Source organism: Trachinotus anak, unplaced genomic scaffold (assembly GCF_046630095.1).
Source record: "Trachinotus anak isolate AG129_WGS33_773 ecotype Australia unplaced genomic scaffold, CSIRO_AGI_Tana_v1 ptg000028l, whole genome shotgun sequence".
Taxonomy (NCBI): Eukaryota; Metazoa; Chordata; class Actinopteri; order Carangiformes; family Carangidae; genus Trachinotus; species Trachinotus anak.
Genome location: NW_027273879.1, coordinates 2124723 through 2146477, shown reverse-complemented (window position 1 = coordinate 2146477; position 21755 = coordinate 2124723). Strand labels below are relative to the sequence as shown.

The window sequence follows — 21755 nt, the reverse complement described above, 5'->3', positions numbered from 1 at the left end:
CAGTTCAGGTTTAATATATAAGGTTGTGTGATGTAGTTTGACATTAGCATTAGCCCCAAGGCTAATGTAAAGCCATACTCTTTGTTGCTGAGACTCTAGTATCTTGGGATTATTCACCGTGGGAAGTAATTATCAAATATAATCACTAGACCAGGAGACTGGAATACATACAAAGTAACACAATAATATGAATTCAAATGCAAAATACATAAATTAAATAAATAATAAATAAAGTAAAAACTGTTCCATCCACAGACACAGATTCATCCCCACAGGAATGACCTTACTGACCTCCTTCTTCTCAGGAACATCACATTTTGACATGACTCTGTGAGTCAGATGCAGATGTACAGGTTTTCTCAGTGTGAGAGTGACTGTGTTTTAGACCCTGTGTATGAGGGTATCAGAGAGTGAGAGCGCCTGTGTCGCCGCTCAGCCCCACACAGACATGCCAGGGGAATGCCCTGAGAAGCCTGGCTGTGTAATTGGTGTACACAGAGTGTGCTAATGAGCTTCCTCCTCTGTCACGCACACCCGAACACCTGATAGATAATTACACCTCCCTCTCTCCCTCTGTTTCCTGCTCTGTCTCTCTTTCCCTTCATCTCTGCCCCCCCCCCCAATCTGTCTCCCCCTCCACACCGCTGTCTCTCTTTCACTTCCTCTTTGTCTTTCACTCCATCCCCTCTGCGCCATGCTCCGTCCTCCCCCCTTGCTTGTCTCTTCTCCGTCCATCTCTGGTGATAATTTCTTTATAGATTTAAGCCGGAATAGACGACAAATGCAGGAGGCGCTGGATAGATACGGGACAGTGAGGAAGTCAGAGTGAAAGAATAAGGAGGAGACGGTAGCACAAGGGCACAGAGAGTCTGAAAGAGTGAGTGGAAATCAATGTTAGCCAGTGGGAGAGGCCTGCATCCAATAAGCCCATACTTCATTCAGAATAACCAATAACTCAAATGACTCCATGCTATCAATCTCTCTCCTGCTTCTGATGGCTAAAGAGGAAAACAGTCTCCCAGTGTTCCCTGCGGTCTTTTAATAATGAAGACACTCTCCTCCATATTGTCCCGCAGTTCCATATGATGAGCCACTCCTTCACACTGTCCTGTGGAGATCTGTTTATTGCAAATGACAAAATCCCCAGTGTCTGTGTCCTCAAACTTCGCCGGCAGCCTCGTGGAAGCGGAGGAAGCAGGATTCTGTGTTTTTGTTTTTCATTCATCCGCATGATTTTCAGGTTCCTCTAAATCTGTCCATTTATGGTTTAGATGTGGAGTCAGTGATGGTGCAGGCTCTGGATACTGAATTTAATGTAATCAAACAGTTTACTGATATAATAATTGTTTTTTATGATCAGAGCTGCAACAGTTTGTCAACTGACAGAAATTTAATCTGCAACACTGAATCATTTAAGTCATTTTAAAAGCAACTCGATGCTGTGGAGCTTTGTTCTTTCTATCATCCTGTATTTGTGTTTGTCGTGTTTGGAAAAAGATCTCGTTTCCATCTGTGAGGATAAATTCATCAGCTGTACTTACTGTACGCCACGTTTTCCTCTTCACACAACCCAACTTTGGACCTAAACCGAGTCTCAGAGAAGAAGAGCGGTGTAATAATTAGGGTTACAGCTAACAGCTATTTTCACTATTGATTCATTTGTTGATTATTTTTACCATTAATATCAGAAATCACTGAGAAACAGCTGTCTTATCTTTTCAGAATAAGAGTCCAAAACCCAAATATTGTCACTTCATGTTGATATAAAACAGAAGAGCGACAGATCCTCACATTTAAAAAGCTGGAAAAACGCATCATTTGGTCTTTTTTTGCTCGATCACTTCTGCCCATCGACTACTGGATTAATCAGCTCATCCTTTCAGCGCCTGTAATAATGTCACTCATGGTGGTTCCTGTGTGTTGCTGCTGCACATACTTTGAATACGACAGGTGCACAGAGCAGAGCGATCGATCTGATCGGATACACCCACTGAGAGCTTATCGTGGAGGTCACTCGTCATTAGATGTGATGTGAGAGGTGACCTCCATCTAATACCCCAGAGTCAGGGCTCTCTAATCTGGATCACACGTAGTCTCTGTCCTGGGAGGAGGGGGAGAAATAAAATATGGGATTTCAATATGAAGCCTAAGAGCGACAGAGTTGGTGCCGTGTGCTTTAAACTGACCTCAGGTACTTTGTGTTGCAGACTGCACAAGTCTAGCTGGTTTAAACAAAGCGACAGCCTGTGCACCTCTGCATCCCTGCACTCCCCCTGTCTATCAGCAGGGTGCAGCACTGCTTTTCCCAAACAGGCGTCGAGGGCGAGTGGTGGTGAGGGGGTGGGGGGGGTGGGGGGGGGGCGATGCCACAGAAACACAGAAATTGATTGCTGGAAAGGAGGATGGCAATAAATCAAGCAGGAAAGCAAATGTAGACAACACTGTTCTTGTTTATGTCTAAACAGGCGGAATAGAATAAATGTGCTCTATTTTTCAGTCCGTTTGAAAGCAAATTTGATCGAATTGTGCATGCACTGCCAATCCGTCTGGTTAGAGCCTAATTTTCAAAAAAAAAAACTAAACCCCTTTATTTATAAGCTATGCTTTTTCTTAACTTTACACTTTGATATAATTAAATTATGTTTCTTTAAACACTGTGAATTTTCCTCTTTTTTTTAGTGAAGTTGAATTCTTGTTTCTATTTAAAATTAAATTGACTGTCATTTGTAACCAGACTAATGAAATGTCCGGTCTCTCCTTTACAGATTGCTGAGCTGTGTCACACAATGTATCTTCAGATGACAGGAAATGCTCCATGAAACTGATGTAATGTGCATTATTGTCAAACAACAATGAAGATGCAACATGCAGCCACATTTCTGTTTATCTCAGTTGCAGGCGACGCCGTTTCCTTAAACTCCTGTTAGAGTCTCGTCTTGTCCTTTCTCCTCTTCGGCCTCTGTCTCGTCTTTTTGTCCTCTCTTACCCTCCATGTCTGCCCGCCCTTCGACTGCAGCTCTGTGGTGTGTCCGTATGGCCGAGCTCTGGAGATGTGTGAAGGGTTCCTGGTTCTAATTGGGGCTAATAGCTCTGGCCATCTGCCTGGTCCGAGCCTGCTTGCTCGTGCTCGGCTCAGCTCTGGCCTCACTGACCAATCAGTTGAAGGACACTCTTCCACTTGTCCACCTGGCCAAGAACCAGGATGGAACAATAGCATCCAACCGTAGCCACCGCACAGCTGGCGTCAGCTTTTCAGACTTTCTGATTTTAATGAAAACATGATGTGGTCTAGTCTTTTTTTTAATATATTTTTTTTGTACCTGACCAGTTTATTTCCAGAGTGAAACATGGCTGAATATTTACAGGGGGACAGTGCACTTGCTGTGGGTTAAGTCCTGCATTCTGGGTTGCTGAGCCGAATCCTCTGCAGCCTGCGTCTTCCCTGTGTGAGGGTGAATGTAAAGGTGAAGCCCACTTTGTGTTAGCAGTGGTGGGGTGGAGGGGAGGCAGATGGCACACACAGGCTCACTGCACTGAGGAGAATCACAGATAATTGGAGAGTGATGCTTAGCCGCAGCCCTGCCGATCGATGCCAATCCGCCTGCTCTAAGTCCAGGGGTTATGCTTTGCTTTTCTTTCCATACACTGCAATTAATCCAGTGTTTAGCCCAGTATGTGAAGAGTGCAGGAGAATACCAATGACCCGTTTAAGGTGTGCTTGTCCCTAATCTTTCCCTTCTACTCCTTAAAAATGCACTGATGTTGTGTTGGATGTGGGTGTGCCGCGGCGCTGCTCTTTGCACCTGACCGCGCACAAACAGTGAGAATATTTAAAACGCACACGCTCGGAAATCAAACGCAATCAAAACACACTCTTGTTTCTTTCACTGGCTCCTTATTCCCTCACATGAACAAAGGCCCACAGCAGCGTCTCCTGAGACGAAATGAAAGCAGCCTCAGGGTAGTGTTAACTGGCTGAGTAAATGATAGATTTATATCCTAAATCCATTAGCAAAGCCACAGGGACCACATAGACACCGTAAGCTGCTGACAGCGGGGGCAAGAGAAGGGCTGAGGGAACTGGACAAGAGACGAGCATGTTATGTTCATGAATGCATGTTCAGTGACATAAACAGAGTCAGACGAATACCTTTTTTATGCATAAGGAGGATTATTTTGGTTGTGGATTTGAAAGCCCAGCAGAGGCCACATCCTGAATGTCCACAGTTAGTAATTTGGATTAATATCCAGCCCCTGAATTATTTAAAGAAGCGAGAGCTTAGCAAAGAGTTGGTATTTTTGAGAGAAATTAATCCTCTTCTTGAATAGCTTGTGTTTCCTGCTGAAGTGGCTAATATTTTAATTAAGCCTGAGGAGGACTCTCTCTCGCCTCCCCGAGAGCTCCCTGATAAACTCCCTCCCCTCTGTTGATGGTAATTTAGCAGCTCCCCAGAGACACAACCAGACACACTGGGTTTGTGAGCCAGCACCGTTTCATTGTGCATGCACGTCCCCTCCGTAGCCCCCCCCCTCATCTTTAACGTGTGTGTGCTAATTGGTGAACGTGCTAGTCGCTCCCGCTGCGCTGCACGCCGTTGTGGGGGCTCTGTGACAGCGCCTGTCCACAGGCCGTCCTGTGGGGGCTCTTCAGCGGCTTTAGTCAGGCCTAAGTGGGGCTCTTTGTGGGCTGTTTGTCAGGCCTAAGCGGGCTGCCACGGGGGGCCTTTGTTGCAGGGATGTAGTGCTAAATGGAGGCAGATGGCTGGGAGTTAGCCACGTGAGGCTCTGAGATGCAGAGGGCCAGAGGGGAGTGGGAGTGGAGAGGGGGCCCAGCTCGGCTCTGTCACCCTCAAAGAGGGTCACGGTGGGTCATAGCCCCTGTCTGCCTCTTGTTAGCACTCTCAATGGGGACCATGTGCGCCCAGATTTGCCCCTGGTCTGGAGGGACGGTATCCAAGGTAACGGGGGGCTGAGAATTCCCCTGTTGGCCCAGAGGGAGCTGGTGGGACGGGGCATCCCCCATACGGGTCCCAAGGCTCCCACACACTCATAGACACCCACAGTCCATAAAAACAGGCTAAACTCTGATTGACTGGCGTGAGGGGCGTGTCTCACCCCTAATGGCTCTTTAGTCAGGCGGGATAATAGACTGTCTGTTGCTCTGCTCACTATATTTCCTGTCACATCGTTTTCCTTCCTTGTCTCACTCACTAATTTAGGGTAATTACAAGGTGTGAGGTGTTTGAAAATTTTCAAATGTGAGGATTTATGGGTTTAGGGGAGAAATGTTGTTAAGCTCGTGGGTCTGTGGCTGAGCAACACATTCATCTCTTTGTTAAGCTGCTTGATGTTTGTCATACATCAGCTGTTCAGTCATGTCGTCGTCGACCGTCGGCCGGCGTCACGTCTCGGTCTTTTATGTGAATTTGAAAAAAAGAAAACATTTTGGTCAAATGACAAAATGATTTACACTTGGTTTAAGTGGAAAAGTGTGTCGCTGATAAAAGGATCAGATGATCGAATCAAAACACTTTTCCTTCGTGTCTTTTTTTTTTTTTATAACAAGATTATAATGTAATAAATCAGTGCGACCATACTGAAGAAATGTTGTTTTTATTTTCTAATAGCATCAAATACCCGACGCCAACTGAAACCTATTTGCTTGCTGCAACCAGGTGGTGAAAGTTCAACATCTTCATGTTTTTATTTTTGCAGATATTTCTATAAACTGTGGCCGACAGGTGGATGAAGACTGTGATCAATGTGTTGACTGTTGTTTGTTTTTGTGTTTCTTCTCGTTGTCTTAATTACATAAAAGCTATTTCTTAATTATGTTTAGTGACATAATTGTGTGTCAAGGTCTCTGAGATTCAAGCCCCGATACACTGGGCTGAATGGAGATGTGTTTATAATGAGTCTCCATGTAGGGACTACTTCTTTGGTAGAAAGTAGTTCCAGTGAAAAGTGTCAGCGTGTCCTGGAATTTACTGACGTTGACCCTCGTCCCCTTCCTCACCTGCAGGTTTGCCGGGCGGACGGTCAGCAGCGGAGCCCTGGTCCTGGTGTCCCTGGAGGTGAAGGAGTCCTCCTCTGCCCTGCTCACCATCAACACAGAAAAGAGCGTCATGGCGTCCATGTTGCTCCGAGACCTCAAACAAGCCCTCGCCCAAGTGTAGAGCCCCCCCACCTTCCCTCCCTCCCTCCTTCCAGGTTCTTTTAGTAAAGGTAAAGGGGAACAACACTTGATTGAATATTTCACACATTTTATTTCTCTGGTTTGGGACATGCAGAATCCAGAAACTGGAGAACAAGAGCTTGAACTTGTGAAGTGTAAACTGCAGAAGAGCTCCTGAGCAGCCATTCTTATTTTTACAGCCTGTCACTTTGGAAAGGGTTGTCCTGAACCATGGGAATAACTTCGTGAAAGTCTTGAATAAAGTGATGACCCCTCCCTCCCCCCTTTAAAACACACAGAAGGCATCAAAAAGGTGATAATACATTTTAAAATGTGACGCTGCCCTCGACTACTCCTGTTCGTTCCACCTTGTCCTTTAAAGTCGCACATCAGCGTGACTCCTCCATCACCAAAATGTCAAACTAACTGTTCATTTACCTCGATGGTGACGCTTAAAATTTCACACCATTTACAGTTTTCACCGAGCATCGTCATGTGCAAATATTTGGGAGAAAGTGCACCGCTGCCCGAGGCCAAAGCTTTGGCCCCCGTTCATCAAGAGAAACATCATTTTCTCTGACATTTGTGCCTTTGCCGAGCTTAGTCCGACTTTAGTGCCAAGAAAAGCAGAAGAGGAGGATTTCTCCACATTATTTCAACCCATCTAAACATTGTCTCACCTGAATAAACCTTTAGCAGCTTTTCTAACACCAGACTAGTGTCTGTGCCTGATCTAGTTTTACATTCCAACCTCTAAACTCCCCAAAATCTCGTCTGTTCAAGTGCCTTCTACATGGAAATAATGTTATTTAGAATACCGGATGTAAGGATTAGACTTAAATCAACAAGGTATTTTTATCTGTATCGCTTTTGCTGAACAATAAAAAAGTGAATTTATTAAAACGATAACTATTTTTTTTTCTTGGTGTCTTGCTGATGGTGATGCTCCTCAGTTTGATTCAGGTGTATTTATTGGCTGTGGAACTATCCTACTATAGTCCCCAAGACAAGACCCTGTCTCCCAGTCTGGACTGATCCAGACCCTGAAGGAGGGAGCTAGATCTTTGTTGTTGTTAATTTTATTTATTTCTTTTTTCCTCCATCCCTCTTTCTCCTTTTCACTGATTTCTCAGGTGAACTCCAGCTTCTCTACGCTGTGATTTCTTGTCATTTAGCCGAACATGGCTGAAGCACAAAATCGTTAACGCGAGCTCTGCTAATTGGCAGGCTGAGGGGCAAACCATGTACTCATGACATCGTGATTTTGATGAATCTGTCACTCCACCAGCTGACACATGTTCCTCCCTCTCTCCTGCCTCCTTTCCATCCACCATCGATAAACAAGCAGCGGCTCGTGGCCCAAATCTGTCCCCCCAGTAAAACTATTTGGCCCCACAATGAAATCTGAAATCTCCATAAAAAACAACAAACCTTTTACATGATTTCACCCCCCCCCCCCCATGTGAAGAGACGCAGACAAACTGCTGCTACTGAGTCTAATAAACTTACCAGATAAATAACAAATAAATAATCCACTTCACCTAATGAATCAATTACACCTGTGAATTCACAAGCACAAAAACATGGCTGTCAATTTTCCTTTTTAAGAGTCAACAGCAGCACTTTGATTAAACCTTAAATGAAGCAGGTCACTGTTTAGTGTGTGAGAATAAACCAATCAATTACATCTCTGGTCTCATAACAGAGCATACAATGACCCGTTTATTACATCATCCTTTTCTCTGGAAGATAAATACCCGATGGAATTTTAAATACCTGGGGGGGTGATTTAACAACACAAACTGTTGTTCTAAAGATATTTCCAGAATCTTTCACCATCTGGAAAAAAAAAACTGTTTGCTCATAACAAAGTACATTTTGTACGTGTTTTTCCAAGGTGTGACTAAAATGGCAGCAGGAAATGACTTTGTAATGACAAATGTATTTATACAACCTGAACCAAAATATCTAAAAAAAAAAAATTGTCAGGCATGTGTGTTTTTTTTTCCTTCCATTATTTTCTATTTTCATACAAAATGCTAATTTCTCTTTTGTAGTTTGATATAAATCATCTCTGGCTCCCTGTGAGAAGATCTACTGACGCAACTTGAGTTAAAATTTCATCTCGATCCTGCAGCAAACTGAATTTTCTTTCTCCAGATGGTTGGAAAAATCTTCAAGGATTCTGGAGGTTTCAGAGTGGGCTGCTCCTCCATTACCATCTTGGCAGTGCCTGACTCCACCTAACTCCCACATAATCCAAAAATGGGCAAAGAGGCGGTTCAAGCGTAGGCTCACCCACCCTCAGTTAAAGATAACTTTAAACCTTAATAAAGTTATATAAAAATTCACAGTTGTCATGAAGCCCTAGAGACCAAAACAGTTTTTTGTACCAGGCTGTAAACATCTTTATTTCTGCTGTAAAGTTGGACATTTTAACATGAATCTATGGGACTGATTCACTGTTGGAGCCAGACTCCAGTGGACATTAGAGGAACACTGAGGAAAAAGCTGCTGTTACTCACTTACTAAAGGAAATCATGATATCTGCCCTCAGTCGCAGGCCTGAGCTGTTTCATAAATCAGTGCCATTCTTAAATGAATTAAAAGCTACAGATAAAGAAAGGTAAAAACCTGCCGGCTTGTGCTTTATCTGCACTGCTGACTCCTGCTAGAAGCCGATGGCATTAACTTTTAGAAATGACTCATCATAACAATCTGTGAAGCCCAGTGTTAAAAGTGCAACAAACTGAAGGAGCCATGTTAATGCAGAGCAAAGTGCAGTGTAGCTGTATAAATTCACTTTACATTAATGTTCTGCAGCAGGAGACTTTGTGCAGGGATGAAAGAGCTTCAGAGACTAAAGACGCTTTCGGCAAACTAAAGCTGCCTAAAGACAGTTCTGCTGTGCTGCTCATTGTTGGGTGAAGTTGTGCAGATGTACGTGACGTGTGTTAGCATCGAGGAGGCCGGTGGCGTAGTGTGCTTTGCGTCTGGCTGTCTTTTCTGGCTCATAAATAGCGTCTCTCTGAGGGCTGTGGTGAACACCTGTTAGCTCATCTGTCACAGGAGCTCCACTCGCATCCATCACCTCTCCCTCTGTACTCATTCCCTCAGCCAGCTGTTCCCATTACACACACACACACACACACACACACACACACACACACACACACACACACGAGCGCTGTGTCAGGCCTGCCAGACACACACACACAGACATGCTTCTCTTGCTTTTTTCATCATCATACACATCCACAGCCACAGAGAAGATTTCCAGACATGTCTTCACATTTTTACAAGTTACTTCACAGAAAGAAACACAGACGACGAACAGGAATCACTGGATGTTGGTGAAGTGCTTTGCTCAAAGCGCCACACTCACATTCTTTCACATTTTCCAGGCTGTAATTCTGATGTTTCTGTCACAGAGGAAACACAAACATGATGACAGAAGCTGGACTCCTCAGAAACAAGTTTAAAACTCAGACAGGATTAACTTTACAGGGGGAGGAAGGTGCTATTTTAAACTTAATGAAATTACAGTATATGGTCTGTAACAGATTTGGACATTCAGGGGAGTTTGAGTCAAAAACCATCCTCCTTCTCAGAGTCAATCAAATATTAAACCAGACATGAAACTTACAGCTCCGGAGGACATCATTATCTTCGATACGAATAAATCCCCAAAAATTCATTTATGAAAAGACGCTCCTCATAAAACTGCAGAACTTCCTTGAGAATCATCACATTTTTAAAAGTTTTCTTCAGTGTCACAGTAACCAGTAACAGTGATGCTGTGTGCACATCCATGGGTACACAGGAAACGGGGATGGCTAATACTTAATTCGGCATACTTTTAATGGCGCCACTTTGCCAAAACGTGAACAACTATCGGCTGAAAACCAGAACCTGACTGTAGCTGACATTAATCAGCTTTTACAACGTCTCTAATTTTTTCCCCTTTGTCATATTGATTCTCAAACAGGCCTATATGTAAAATTTTGGGTTAATCAAACAAATAAGAGTTTGAGATAATTTTACAGTGCACATAGATATCAGTTTTAATTGATGTAATCAGGCAGTCCATCAAATAATACAACTTTAAAATATCTCCTTTAAGACTTAGTCCATCCCAACAGGATTTGAATAAGAGCACAGGAATTTTAAAGTTCTCCTCCCCCCTGTTTTCAACACTATAGAAATATAACAACATATAAAATAACACTAAAACAGTGAGTCTGTGTTAATGAACCATTAAATAAGACAAACCTGAGGAGTACAGTAAAGCTGCTGACAACTCACCACTCACTTCCTCCCACCATGAATCTGAAAACACAATGTTTCTCATTCTAATTATTTTAATTAATTATGAGCATAAACAGAAGAAAAGAGCAGCGAGTGGGGGACGTGTTTGAATAAACAGCAGAATCTTACTCTGGGTGTTTGCTGATAGACTGATTAGTGACGTAATGATCCCTTAAAAAAGAATCAGTTCATTAATCCACTTTTCTTATTATTTACAGCTGCAGAAACAGCTTAGAGACAAATAGATGTATTTTAACTGACAATAGTTAAATCACTATAATGTAAATGTTACTAACAGAAACTCTGCTGGATCTTCTTTATTCTCCTTTTACAGCTGAAATCACAATCACCTCGGCAACATCAGCAAACCAACAATATAGAAAACAGCACGAAGGAAGCTGTGTGATAACTGAAGATAAAATACTACAACTAATTAGTCGTATATGGACACAGTTTTTAAAGGACAGAGTCAGTCACACATGTTGAAAGATCGGGGGCTCTGGTGAAGACCAGGATGGGGTTTACATTGGGTTTAGGTTCAGGATTGGTTTTATGGTTAAAGTGTAAATATCACGGAGGTCCTGAAAGTCTGGTACAGCTCCAGAGATGGAAATCCACACTGAAATATCTGAACAACTGTGAGATGGACTGAAATAACATTTTAATGATACTTTGCTTTATGACCAAATACCTGCGATTACAAGAATATTATTTTTTGCTAATTAGCACATTAGCCATGGATGTATTCAGAGATCTGCACACAGTGCAAACACAGTCAATAAATCCTCCTCAGCCCAAAATGGGTTTTCCCCAAATTCTCCCTTTTTAAAAACAGCTGTAAAGCTGTTGACAGGAAAACAAGCACAGCACATTCGTCCACGTAATGAGGAAGCAAAACGAAACTTTTTTTTGAAGTGCTTTTCATTCACGTGATCTTTGAATCTGTTGTGTAGTTCTCATCTATGACATTAGCATGCTAACATGCTAAGGTACAATGTTGAAAGTATAACCTGCGAAACAGAGCAGTGCAGCCTGAGAGCGGAGCTGCGAGCGCGGCTGGAGGCTCTTAAACTTTCATTTATCATCTTTTGCACAAAATATCATTTGTTGTTTTCACAAGATATTATCTGTTGAAACTTGAGCAGATGCTGAAATGAACTCAGATTTTAGCAAAGTTTTTTTTTCATCAGCTGTCTTCATGCTGATAGATGCACGAAGGTGTGTGTTTTATGTGTGTGTGTGTGTGTGTGTGTGTGTGTGTGTGTGTGTGTGTGTGTGTGTGTGTGTGAGCCATCTCCCAGTGTTGGCACCTGCTATAATGGGCTCTGGGGAGGGAATGAGAGAACAGGGGGCTGCCTCTCTTCCCCTTCACCTCTCTCTCAGCGTTGTGTGCAGTGACAGCTTGATTTCATTCCCTCTCTGGGCTGCAGCACAGTGACATGATGGGCCCGTTCGCTTGGTCCTGTTGGAAGAAAGTACAGAGCGGATGGAGGGGAGGTTGGGGATGTGAGGGGTTGTGGGAGTGGGGGGCGGGGGGCAGAGGATCCCAGCTGATGAAACGCCTGTCTGACCTTACCACTGAGAGCAACTTCTCATTAGCCAGCATGTCTCTGATCAGCCCCTCGTTCTTCTGTCAGGGAGCCGCCGACGTGCAGGCGCAGATACAGCACACCAGCGAAGACGCCGACGTCAGTCCACGTCCTTAAGTTCAGGGTTTCCTCCTTTATTAACAAGAACTTTACTCTGTGTCATAACAGAGATATTACATTTACATTTAATGTTTAATCATGTCAGACTGGCACTTCCTCACACACATGATCCGACAAAAGGCCCATTTCACGCAGCCTGGTCAAGGCGGGAATGTTGCGCCTGTATTCCACCTCACCTTTCTGTGTAAAAGGTACAAACATGGGACGTCTGTCGTGACCACGCTGACGCTGTTGTGTTACACTTCTCGTCTCTGATCTGAGACACTGGTGCGGCCATGTGTCGGCGCCGTTTGGTTCAGTGTGAACAAACACAGGCGACTTAAAGGCAGGTCTTCTTAACGGCAATACAGCGGGATCTCCGTGTCAAAGGAAACACTGATGGAGGGAACGTTATGTCACATGACCTCACACCAACCAACCACATCATTTAACCACCAACTAACACCACAGATAACCTCCATTTTCACCAAACATCCTCTTCACTGCCGCTGCGTTTAAAAGGTGTCAAGGCTCAGGTTTCCCAAATCACACACAAAAAAAACAGGAATTGTGATGGTAGGAATTGTCTCTGAGCTACTTTTACCTTCTCTCACAATATTTTGCGTTACCTCGCTGCATGTCTTACATTTCCTCCACTGACTGAGGCTTTGGTTGTAACGATGACCGCGGCTGTGACACAGTACCTGGTTGTGTCGGCTGAGTGTTGTGGTGATTTATACACAGCCATAATAACTCATCCTGCCTGGCTTCACAAGGCTGTCGTGGTTATTGTTAATACGTTAGGAACTACAGTAAAGTAGCTGTAATAATTCGTCTTGTTTATAGAGCAGTTTGATCCAAAATTAGAAAAAAATTACAGCACAGAAGCAGATTTAAGAATAATTGCAACAGGTTTAAAATAATAATTATTGCGTAATATGTTACTAAGATAAACAAATATATTGAAAATATTGTGAAAGAACACAGAAGTGGTTCCCAGTATTTTATGTATTTTTTTTTTTTTTAAATAATTACAACAAAACAAGGTGAATATACTATTTTAAAATAGGAACAAAAACATTGCTCATACTTTTCAATGTGTAAGATTCTGAGAAATTAAAAGAAAGGGACACAAATAGAGGATCAATCGTGTTCAAAGAGATAAATACTGTTGTACACTTGTTAATAATAATAACCTACAGACTGTAGTTGTTCAGGAAATAAACAGCAACATACAAGTTCATCTGTGATGATCAGTCAACCACAGGAGAAAAAGAGCCTAAAACACCTAATGTCACAACTGGAATGGAAATAGTTTCAATAAAAACCTTTTAGTGGATTTCATTATAGTGAATGTGATTTTTAAACAAGGTTTAAACCTCCAGCTCTCGACCTTCAGATCCCACCAGAGGGAGAGTGAAAAACTGTAGATTTGGCTGAACTGACCCTTTAAACTGTCTGATGAAGAAGAGGAAATGTAAAATCCGTCACTACGCTTCCACGCAGACTGATTTCTTTCTAAAAGTGACATAAATAGATGACAGATTCTGTAACTTTTCATTTTACAAGTCACTAACACAGTTAATCCTCTAGCAACACAAAATTATGTTCCCCTGACGAGCTGAACACACCTACAGCCAGCACCTGCGTGATGATGGGAAAACACATGGCATCTGAGGGAAAAAACTGTCACATCCACACAAATACAATTTTTTCCCCCCAAAACAATCACGGTGCAACTCCAGCAGACCCATGGGAACAGTAATTGTGGTGATTATGCTTAAATTGATGCTTCACAGCGATTCCTGTGTCTCCTGTATTGTAATTAGATTTTTTTTTTCCTCTACTGAAGTTTCTTTTTAAATGCTTCTTTGGAGCATGGAGACTAATGACTACATGTTTCCCCACTGAAATGTTCAATCAGCGGCTCATTAGGGGGACAGACACATTCAGCTCTGCTGATTTGATTTTTCACTTTCCTTTTTGGTGTCCCACATTTATCAATCTGTGGTCCAGAGGTGATGAGGAGGGAGAGGGTTCTGTCAGGCTACTGGGTGCACACTGAGATATTTCTCAGAAGTGATATTTTGGTAAAATTAGTCCCATATACAAATATAATGTATGTGCATATATTGAATTTCCTTATATGAAATCTGGTATATGTACAGTAAAAAAACTCATATGTAGAAATTATATATGAAACCTATAAGAAATTGAAAAAATTTCATATATTGACATTTATGTCTAACCCATACAAATATGTATGTTTATGTATGTTTGCTTATATTATAGACATGTTACATAAGTGTATATCTATCCCAAAGCCTGAGACCACTTTCCAGGAACGGGAAGATGAATATGTTTAAAATTAATAAGAAAAATATTTTGTACATTTTACGTTTTGTTGCTAGGCGACATCTAGTGGTCGTAGAAAGGATGGCAGGAGCATGGGGGTCACTTTTTTCATAACACAACTTTACCTTTTGCCAAAACCAACAATGGAGACTGTCCCGTAAAAAACATGCCCATTGGTTGTTTGTGCTGCAGGTTATTATGACCCATAGTCAGGTTCTGTTGCTAGGCGACATCTTGTGGTCGTAGTAATGATGACAGGAGCAAAGGGAAAAGTGCGGTGACGTAGTTTATAGAGCGACAAAGTCCACGTCAGGAGGAGGTTGGGGTGGATGGATGGTGTTCGATTCCCATGTGACAGGAGCAGTTTATGTTGTTTCTATTATCTATGACTGTTTGTTGTTATTATTGTAACCATGACAACAAAGAGCGTCTAATGTTGAGGAAGTACTTATTTTAACCCAAAACACCATGTTTTACTATCCCTAACCAAACTACAACTGTTATTATAGTAACCATGATGACGTAAGTAGGTACAACGCTCTATCATGTTTATTATGTTTATTATCATAACCATGACAACCACTGCCCAGCACGCCGGACACTTTCTGGCGTACCTGCACCTTTGACATTTAAAGGTTTAAATGTAAATGTGACTTTACAGACGTCGTATTCTTTCAAAGCAACAGCTGTGAGTTCGCTTTTACGCTGCAGGTCTGTGCAGTGATCCAGTTCACGCCGTCACTCACAGAGCAAGGAAAAACTAATCATTGCAAATTCTTTGAAAGGTTTGTGTGCTTTCATTACATTGTTTACCTTCCATTTCTGCGTCCTTTTAAAAGAAGCACAGTTCTCCGAGGCCCCGTCTTGCAGGTGCATTTAACAATTGACTCATACTTATGCTTCTGCTATGGTGAAAGCATGCACAAAAGAAAACACAGAGAAAGAGCATTTATGGTCAGTCTGCAACAAAAAAAAAAAACTCACCAGCCTTTAATTAGCATTTGATTGCACTTTAAAAACCACTCAAGTGCATTAAAAAGTGATCACACAGACAAAATGGAGATCGGCTTCATTAATAGTGACTAGGAGGTAAAAAGCTTGAGTGTGTGGATTCACGCAGAGGTAAACACATTTTGCTCCCAGCTACACACTCACTGCTGGGATTTATTTGTGATACAGATGCAGGGCTGTTGACAGGTTAAAATGAGTTAATATAAGTTAATAAGTTAAAAGGGGTGAGGGGAAGGTGAGTGCTGTTAAAGTGCTCCGCTGTCCTATTCGCCACCAATTTGCCCCCATAAAGGCTTGCACTAAAACAGACTCCATCCGACATAGTGGCATATTAGTGGTGCAAAAGACACATAAACCACAGTGATTCACGCACACAAAAGCCCCCTCACAAAGTCTCCAGACGCCCCTAATGAAGACCTGTATGTGACAGCGAGCACACAATAAAGCACCGTGAGCAGAGTGCCAGGCCGCTCCGCCTGCAGACACTTTGCATCTGCATCGTCCTCCATCCTCTCAATGATTATAAAAGCCAGAGTGCCTGTGTGTGTGTGTGTGTGTGTGTGTGTTTTGAATGGATGCACTCTTCATTCAAAGGAATTGACTTGCATTTAGAAAACTGAATCTGCCTTTTTTTTCCTGATTTGCAGACTCACCACGGCCGTGTGTGCTGATTTGATCTTGTTGTGGTGCATTATGTTTGCATGAGTTTCTGTCCTTCAGCAGCGCGTTACTCACTCGTCACATTCCTGAATGATTCATGATAATTACAGCTGCAGTGATTAGTGGTTCAACAGTAAATTAGCAATCGGCGTTTATTTTGATAAACATTTAATCATCATTTATCGTTTTTCAAGCGCAGATAATAAACATTTGCTGCTTCTCTTTGTCTGAAATGATGGTAAATTGAATATTTTGTGTTTCAGACTCAAAGAGAAGAAATGTTGTGATGTCACCTTCGACCCTGGGAAACAGTGAGGAGCATTTTGCACAATTTTCTGATGTTTTAAAGGCCAAACGCTTATAATCAGCAGGTTAGTTGCAGCCCTAGAAATAGTAGATACTGAACAACAACAACAACAATAATAATAATAATAATAATAATAGATACTGATGGTTCCGCCTTCCTCATATCTTGTTGAGGGACTCAGGAGGTTGAGCGCCTGTTTGATATAGACACTATGAATGTGTGTGTGTGAGTGGGTGAATGTGTAAAGCGCTTTGAGTGGTCATTAAGACCAGAAAAAGATTTTATAAATGCAGAACACTCACCAGGCACTTTATTAGGAACAGCTACCTATCAGTCAACAGCCTCCTGTTCCACGACACCCAAAGGTGTTCGACTTGATTCAGAAATGGAGTTTGAGACGACTTTTGTTGACTTTTGTTACGCGGAGCATTATCCTGCAGGAAGTAGCTGTTAGAAGTCGGTGAACTGTGGACATAAAGGGCAGCAACACTCAGGGAGGCTGTAACGTTCAGCTGTTGGGTCGGTCTGCTGACGCTACCATCTGCTGCCTTAGCAGAATCCAGATCCATCGGACCGGACCACGTCTTTCCAGTCTTCACCTTCACCTCTCCAGCCTCAGGTCTCTGCTCTTGGTGACAGGAAGTGGAACCGGATCCAGCTCCAGGTGTGAGGTGTTGTTCATTCAGAGAAGCTTTTCTCCAAAAACATCCTCCACTACAAGTAAAAGTGTTTGAAAAAAGTATCACCAGCAAAATGTACTTAAAGTATCAAAGTAAAAGTATTTGTTCTGCAGTAAAAGTTCCATTATTAGATTAATACTGATGCATCAGAGCTTCAGCAGCATTTCACTGCTGTCGCTGCTCCAGATGGAGCTGCTTTTAACCACTTCATGTACAATTAGTCCAGTGGTTCCCAGTCTGTGGGTCGGGCCCCTCCGAAGGGGTCATCAGATAAATCTGAGAGGTCGTGAGATGATTCGTGGGAGAGGAAAGATGACATTTTTCTCTAATCTTTGTTGTTCTGTTGAATATTGGATGATTTTACATCTTTGGGCCTCATGAGATTATCTGAAGGAAAGAGTAGACATCTCAGAGGCATCTGAACAAAACCCAGATAGACACTCATTTTTTATATATTTATTTTTATTGGTAAGAAATCACAAGTCAAAAAAGTCGAGTGGTTTAATCTCTAATAGTGTTGATGTTTTTTATCTGATATTAGAAGTATAAAATAGCACCAAGTCCATCTAATGAAGTACAGTGCTTGAGTAAATGTGTCTTAGCTACAGGTCTGGATACCTGTAGGTGCTGGGCTGATCACCCTGAGCTCGGGGGTTTTGTGATGAGCCCCAGTGAACAATAATCCACAGATGGATCAGTAATTTCACTGATTGGAGACTTAGGGTCTGAAGACTCGGTGTCTGTCTAGAGGCTCTTTGTTGTCAGTGTGTTGACAGATAAATGCACATTTCTGGTTTCTGGGGCACCTCTGGCGCAGCGGGGCCCATGTCTCTTCCCCTGGGTGCAGACGGTGTCTCACACAGTCATCAGCAGCCTCCTCCTGACTGTTAAATGTTCCGCTGGTCTTTAACTGGCTCTCTGTGCCTCTGCAGCGCAGCGTCGTGACGCACCGCTCTCTCATCTGAATGCTAATCTGCTGTTTAAAAATCCTCCCTTTGCGCGGAGGGACTGGATGAATTTGGTAGAAATCACAGATGTAGAGAGCATCAAACCTGGCCTCTCTTTCTCCCGCGGCTCTGAAGGGCCGCTTAATTAACCCCCAGGCCGGCCGGCGGGCCAGCGGGCGGGGGCGGGGTGGGCGGGCAGGTTTCCTGGCAGCGCTTGGCCACAGGCGGCCACAGCCCCTGCTCCCAGATTTAAATGCGCATCTCATTTCCACGCTGCTGAACACGCACAGGCAGCCCCTCTTCAGCGCGGAGAGAAAAGAAATAGGGGTGGAAAGGCAGTGTTGCAACCCCAATTCTCCTCCTAAATCCAGCACCTAATCCCCCTGAGATGGCCTTTGAGGGGGCGGGTCCCGGGGCGGCCAGAGTCACTTTTGGGGAGTTAAACGCTGTGGAAAGATCCTTTTGTGTGCGCCACGCACACGGCGGGGGCAGCTTCAGTGGGACGCGGCTGGCCTTTAATTGGAGTGGTCTGTGAGCAGTTGTCATATGGAAATATTTGAATAGAGATCGTGTGCAGCACTTCACCCAAATCCACTGGCGGCTCCGAGGCTCCGGGGCTCTGAGGGCAGCGCTGAGACCCGGGGATTAGATAAATGGACTCAATCAGCCTATTAACACTTTAACATCCTCAGGAACATGCTGGTTAACATTTGAAAAGGAATTAAAGGCCTGGCCCACTTGTGCGGCCACCTTTGTCACAGTGGTTAATAACAGATGTGTCATAATACCGCGGGATTACAGGAGAGGGGGCGGTAATCTTGTTAGGTTAGGATTAGGCCCCTGATTGCGCGGATTGTTGGAGTTTGGCGACGCCGTTTGCAGAATGATAAAGAACTGAATATTTGCAGAAGTGTCACTTGTTCCATTTAGTTTCATTTCTCATTGGAGATGATTTGGAATCAGTTCGCGGGCTGACAAGGTTACACGCTGCATTTGTTTGAGTTTGGCATCTCTAATCATGGCGCTTCCAATTGCGTGATTTATGTTCGCCGTCCAAACGCGGGCTGTGATTAGGGGCCCGGTGGCGGGTGCAGCTTGGATGCGTGTGGTGGGCGAAGCAGGGGAGTAAATGGGCGTTTTATTTATCACCGGTGCCACAGCCCCCCGGAGCGGAAGAGCGCCCTCCCAAATTGAAATATAGCGGAGTTTACTCTCCTGATTAGGGCCCTCTCCGCGGCGCGCAGCCCGGGGCCATCATCACACTGAGAACAGCAGCGCTCTGACACCTAATTGCGTCTGGATGGATGTGGCCCGGACTGACAGCAGAGCTCCCCCCGAACCAGCCCCACTCCCCTCCCCTGCTCTGAGGACCGCGGATCTGAAGAAAACCCTGCCTCTGGATTTATGAGCTTTTAAATGAAGTAAAGCGCCAATTATTTCTCAGATTTATTTGCATATATAATAGAATAATGCTGGAGCAGGTCTGCATGAAGTAAGAGCAGAGAGGAGCCGGTTTACCCTCCTCAGGCTGCTGACATGAACAGTCTCTCATGTTTTAAGGTTGTCACCACCTGGAAGTCAGGCCACATGTCTGTCAAGATAATAAAAGTCTGTATTCAATATCAGACTGATGGGGTTTTAAATGAAAATATTATATTTAGTTTATTATAATGTCATATAATCATTGGTGTCTTCCTGTAGGACAACTGTGCCCAGCAGCTCAGTAACCAGGTTCCAAATTATACACAGAAGAATAAATAAAAAACACTATTCATCACAATCTATAATCTCGGTATAAAAATGCATTAATTCATATTTTGCACATCCAAAAATATTGGAGAAAAGAACAGTTATTAAATTGCACAAATATATAAAACGACTTATGAATTACTGAGCGGACAGTTGGCTGCAGGGACGCAGGACGTAGAGCAGTTATTGCTGTACTGAGGACAACAATGTTAATCCACTCGCTCACATGTGGTCATTGAAGATCATGGATCACTGATCTCCTGAGGAAGTGTTGGTCACATAAAAGAAGTTTGATCAGTGTCCAGGCTGTTTACACACAGACTGATAAAAGTGACTTAAAAATACATATATTTTCCCCCTTTCTTCCACATATCTGACCATCATTTCTCAGTTTATCACCTGTTCTCTGCATTTGATCAAATCTTAGAGCAGGTGAAGTCAACTCAAACTCTAAACCCCTGTAGTCTCACTGAATCCTGCCGAGAGTATGGATCACAAGAAAATACATCATATATGTATGATTATTTAATTTGGTCGAGCACTGTAATGAAAAAGATGCTTTGGTAAAACATTTAGAAAAGTTTCTATTGACTCATGACTGTTTCAAAGAGGCTCAACATCAACAGGTTTTTTTGTTGAGTTTGTTGTTTGGCATTTTTGTTAGAAACATATCAGTGGCCTCTCAGCAGTTTCTCAAGGCTGCTTCATCATCACCTTCACATGTGTAAACCGTGTATAAAGCTGTGATGAGAGACTGAGATTCCCCACATGTCTCCTGATGAATCTGGACAGTGGATCTTTGCGTGATGATGGAGTTCGGCTGCAGTGGGACTGAGTGGTGGAGGAGTGAAGAGCGTCTCAGGGCCACAAAGAATGAGATGAAATAACAGCAGATGAAACTTGACTGACAGTAAAGTGTTCGACAGCCTCTCACGGTTCTTATTTGTACATATCTTATGTAGGGCTGTAGGGCGTTATTGGTGAGTTTGTTGACTTTTTTTTTTTTTTGCAGTTAATCAACCAACATTTTAGAGAATAAAATGTCAGAAAATATTGGATCGTATTGTTCAATTTACAATAATACAAAACTAAGAAAAGAAGCAAATCCTCAGCAAATGACTTCAACAGTTTCCTGATTACCAGAATTGTTGGCGATGTATTTTTTCAGGTGACTAATCGACTCATTGTGTCTGTGTTAATGTGTTAATCCAGTGAAAACCACAAATGTGACGCTAAACTGATTTGTACTGATTTACCTTCAGGTAAAAATCTGATCAAAACCCACTTTTCCCAGACAAATAAGCACAAACATCCAGTGCAACCAGCTAACAGTGTGAAGAGTGGACGGCAGGTGAACATGGGAGTGACGAATGCATTATAGAGCTTCATTAACGATGTGAAGCGTATATAAATAACAGCATCACAGGCGGTTTGTTGTGATTGGCTTTGTAACGCAGCATAAGCTTCTTTTCTTCTACATGTCGTTTCATTTCAAAGGAAAGAAAAAGGTTGAGTCGTTTCCTGAAACAGCTGGGAGCTGTAGTTTTGAGCAAACTTTACTCAAACAGTGCTCTGCAGTCAACCAGTCCTCCGCCCTGAACCTCCAACCTCCTCATACGACCCACAGGAGCATCTCCTGGAATAGCCTAACCTTGGTTGTCACGGTTACATTAATAAATGTTGGGATTGTACCAAGAGCCATGTGCCTACCTCCGTCGCCATGGTTACTATAACAACCATCAAGGCTTGGTTAGGTTTAGGAAAAGACCGTGAATTGGGTTAAAATAAGTACTTCCTCAACAATAGACGATCTTCGTTGTCATGGTTACAATAATAACAACGTGGATACCTTTGCTGAACAGTCATGGAAAACTG

The 21755-nt window shown here is 43.0% G+C and overlaps 1 protein-coding gene across 2 annotated transcripts in view; it reads left to right on the top strand.

Moving 5' to 3' along the window:
- ap3b1a (adaptor related protein complex 3 subunit beta 1a) overlaps positions 1–7084 on the top strand; it is a 60782-nt gene extending 53698 nt beyond the window's left edge. For both annotated transcript variants that reach the window (XM_071465961.1, XM_071465960.1), the window contains exon 27: positions 6023–7084. In XM_071465961.1, the coding sequence (XP_071322062.1) occupies positions 6023–6176 (154 nt within the window). In that variant the 3' untranslated portion in view covers positions 6177–7084. The remainder of the gene's footprint in view (positions 1–6022) is intronic.
- Positions 7085–21755: the final 14671 nt, after the last annotated feature.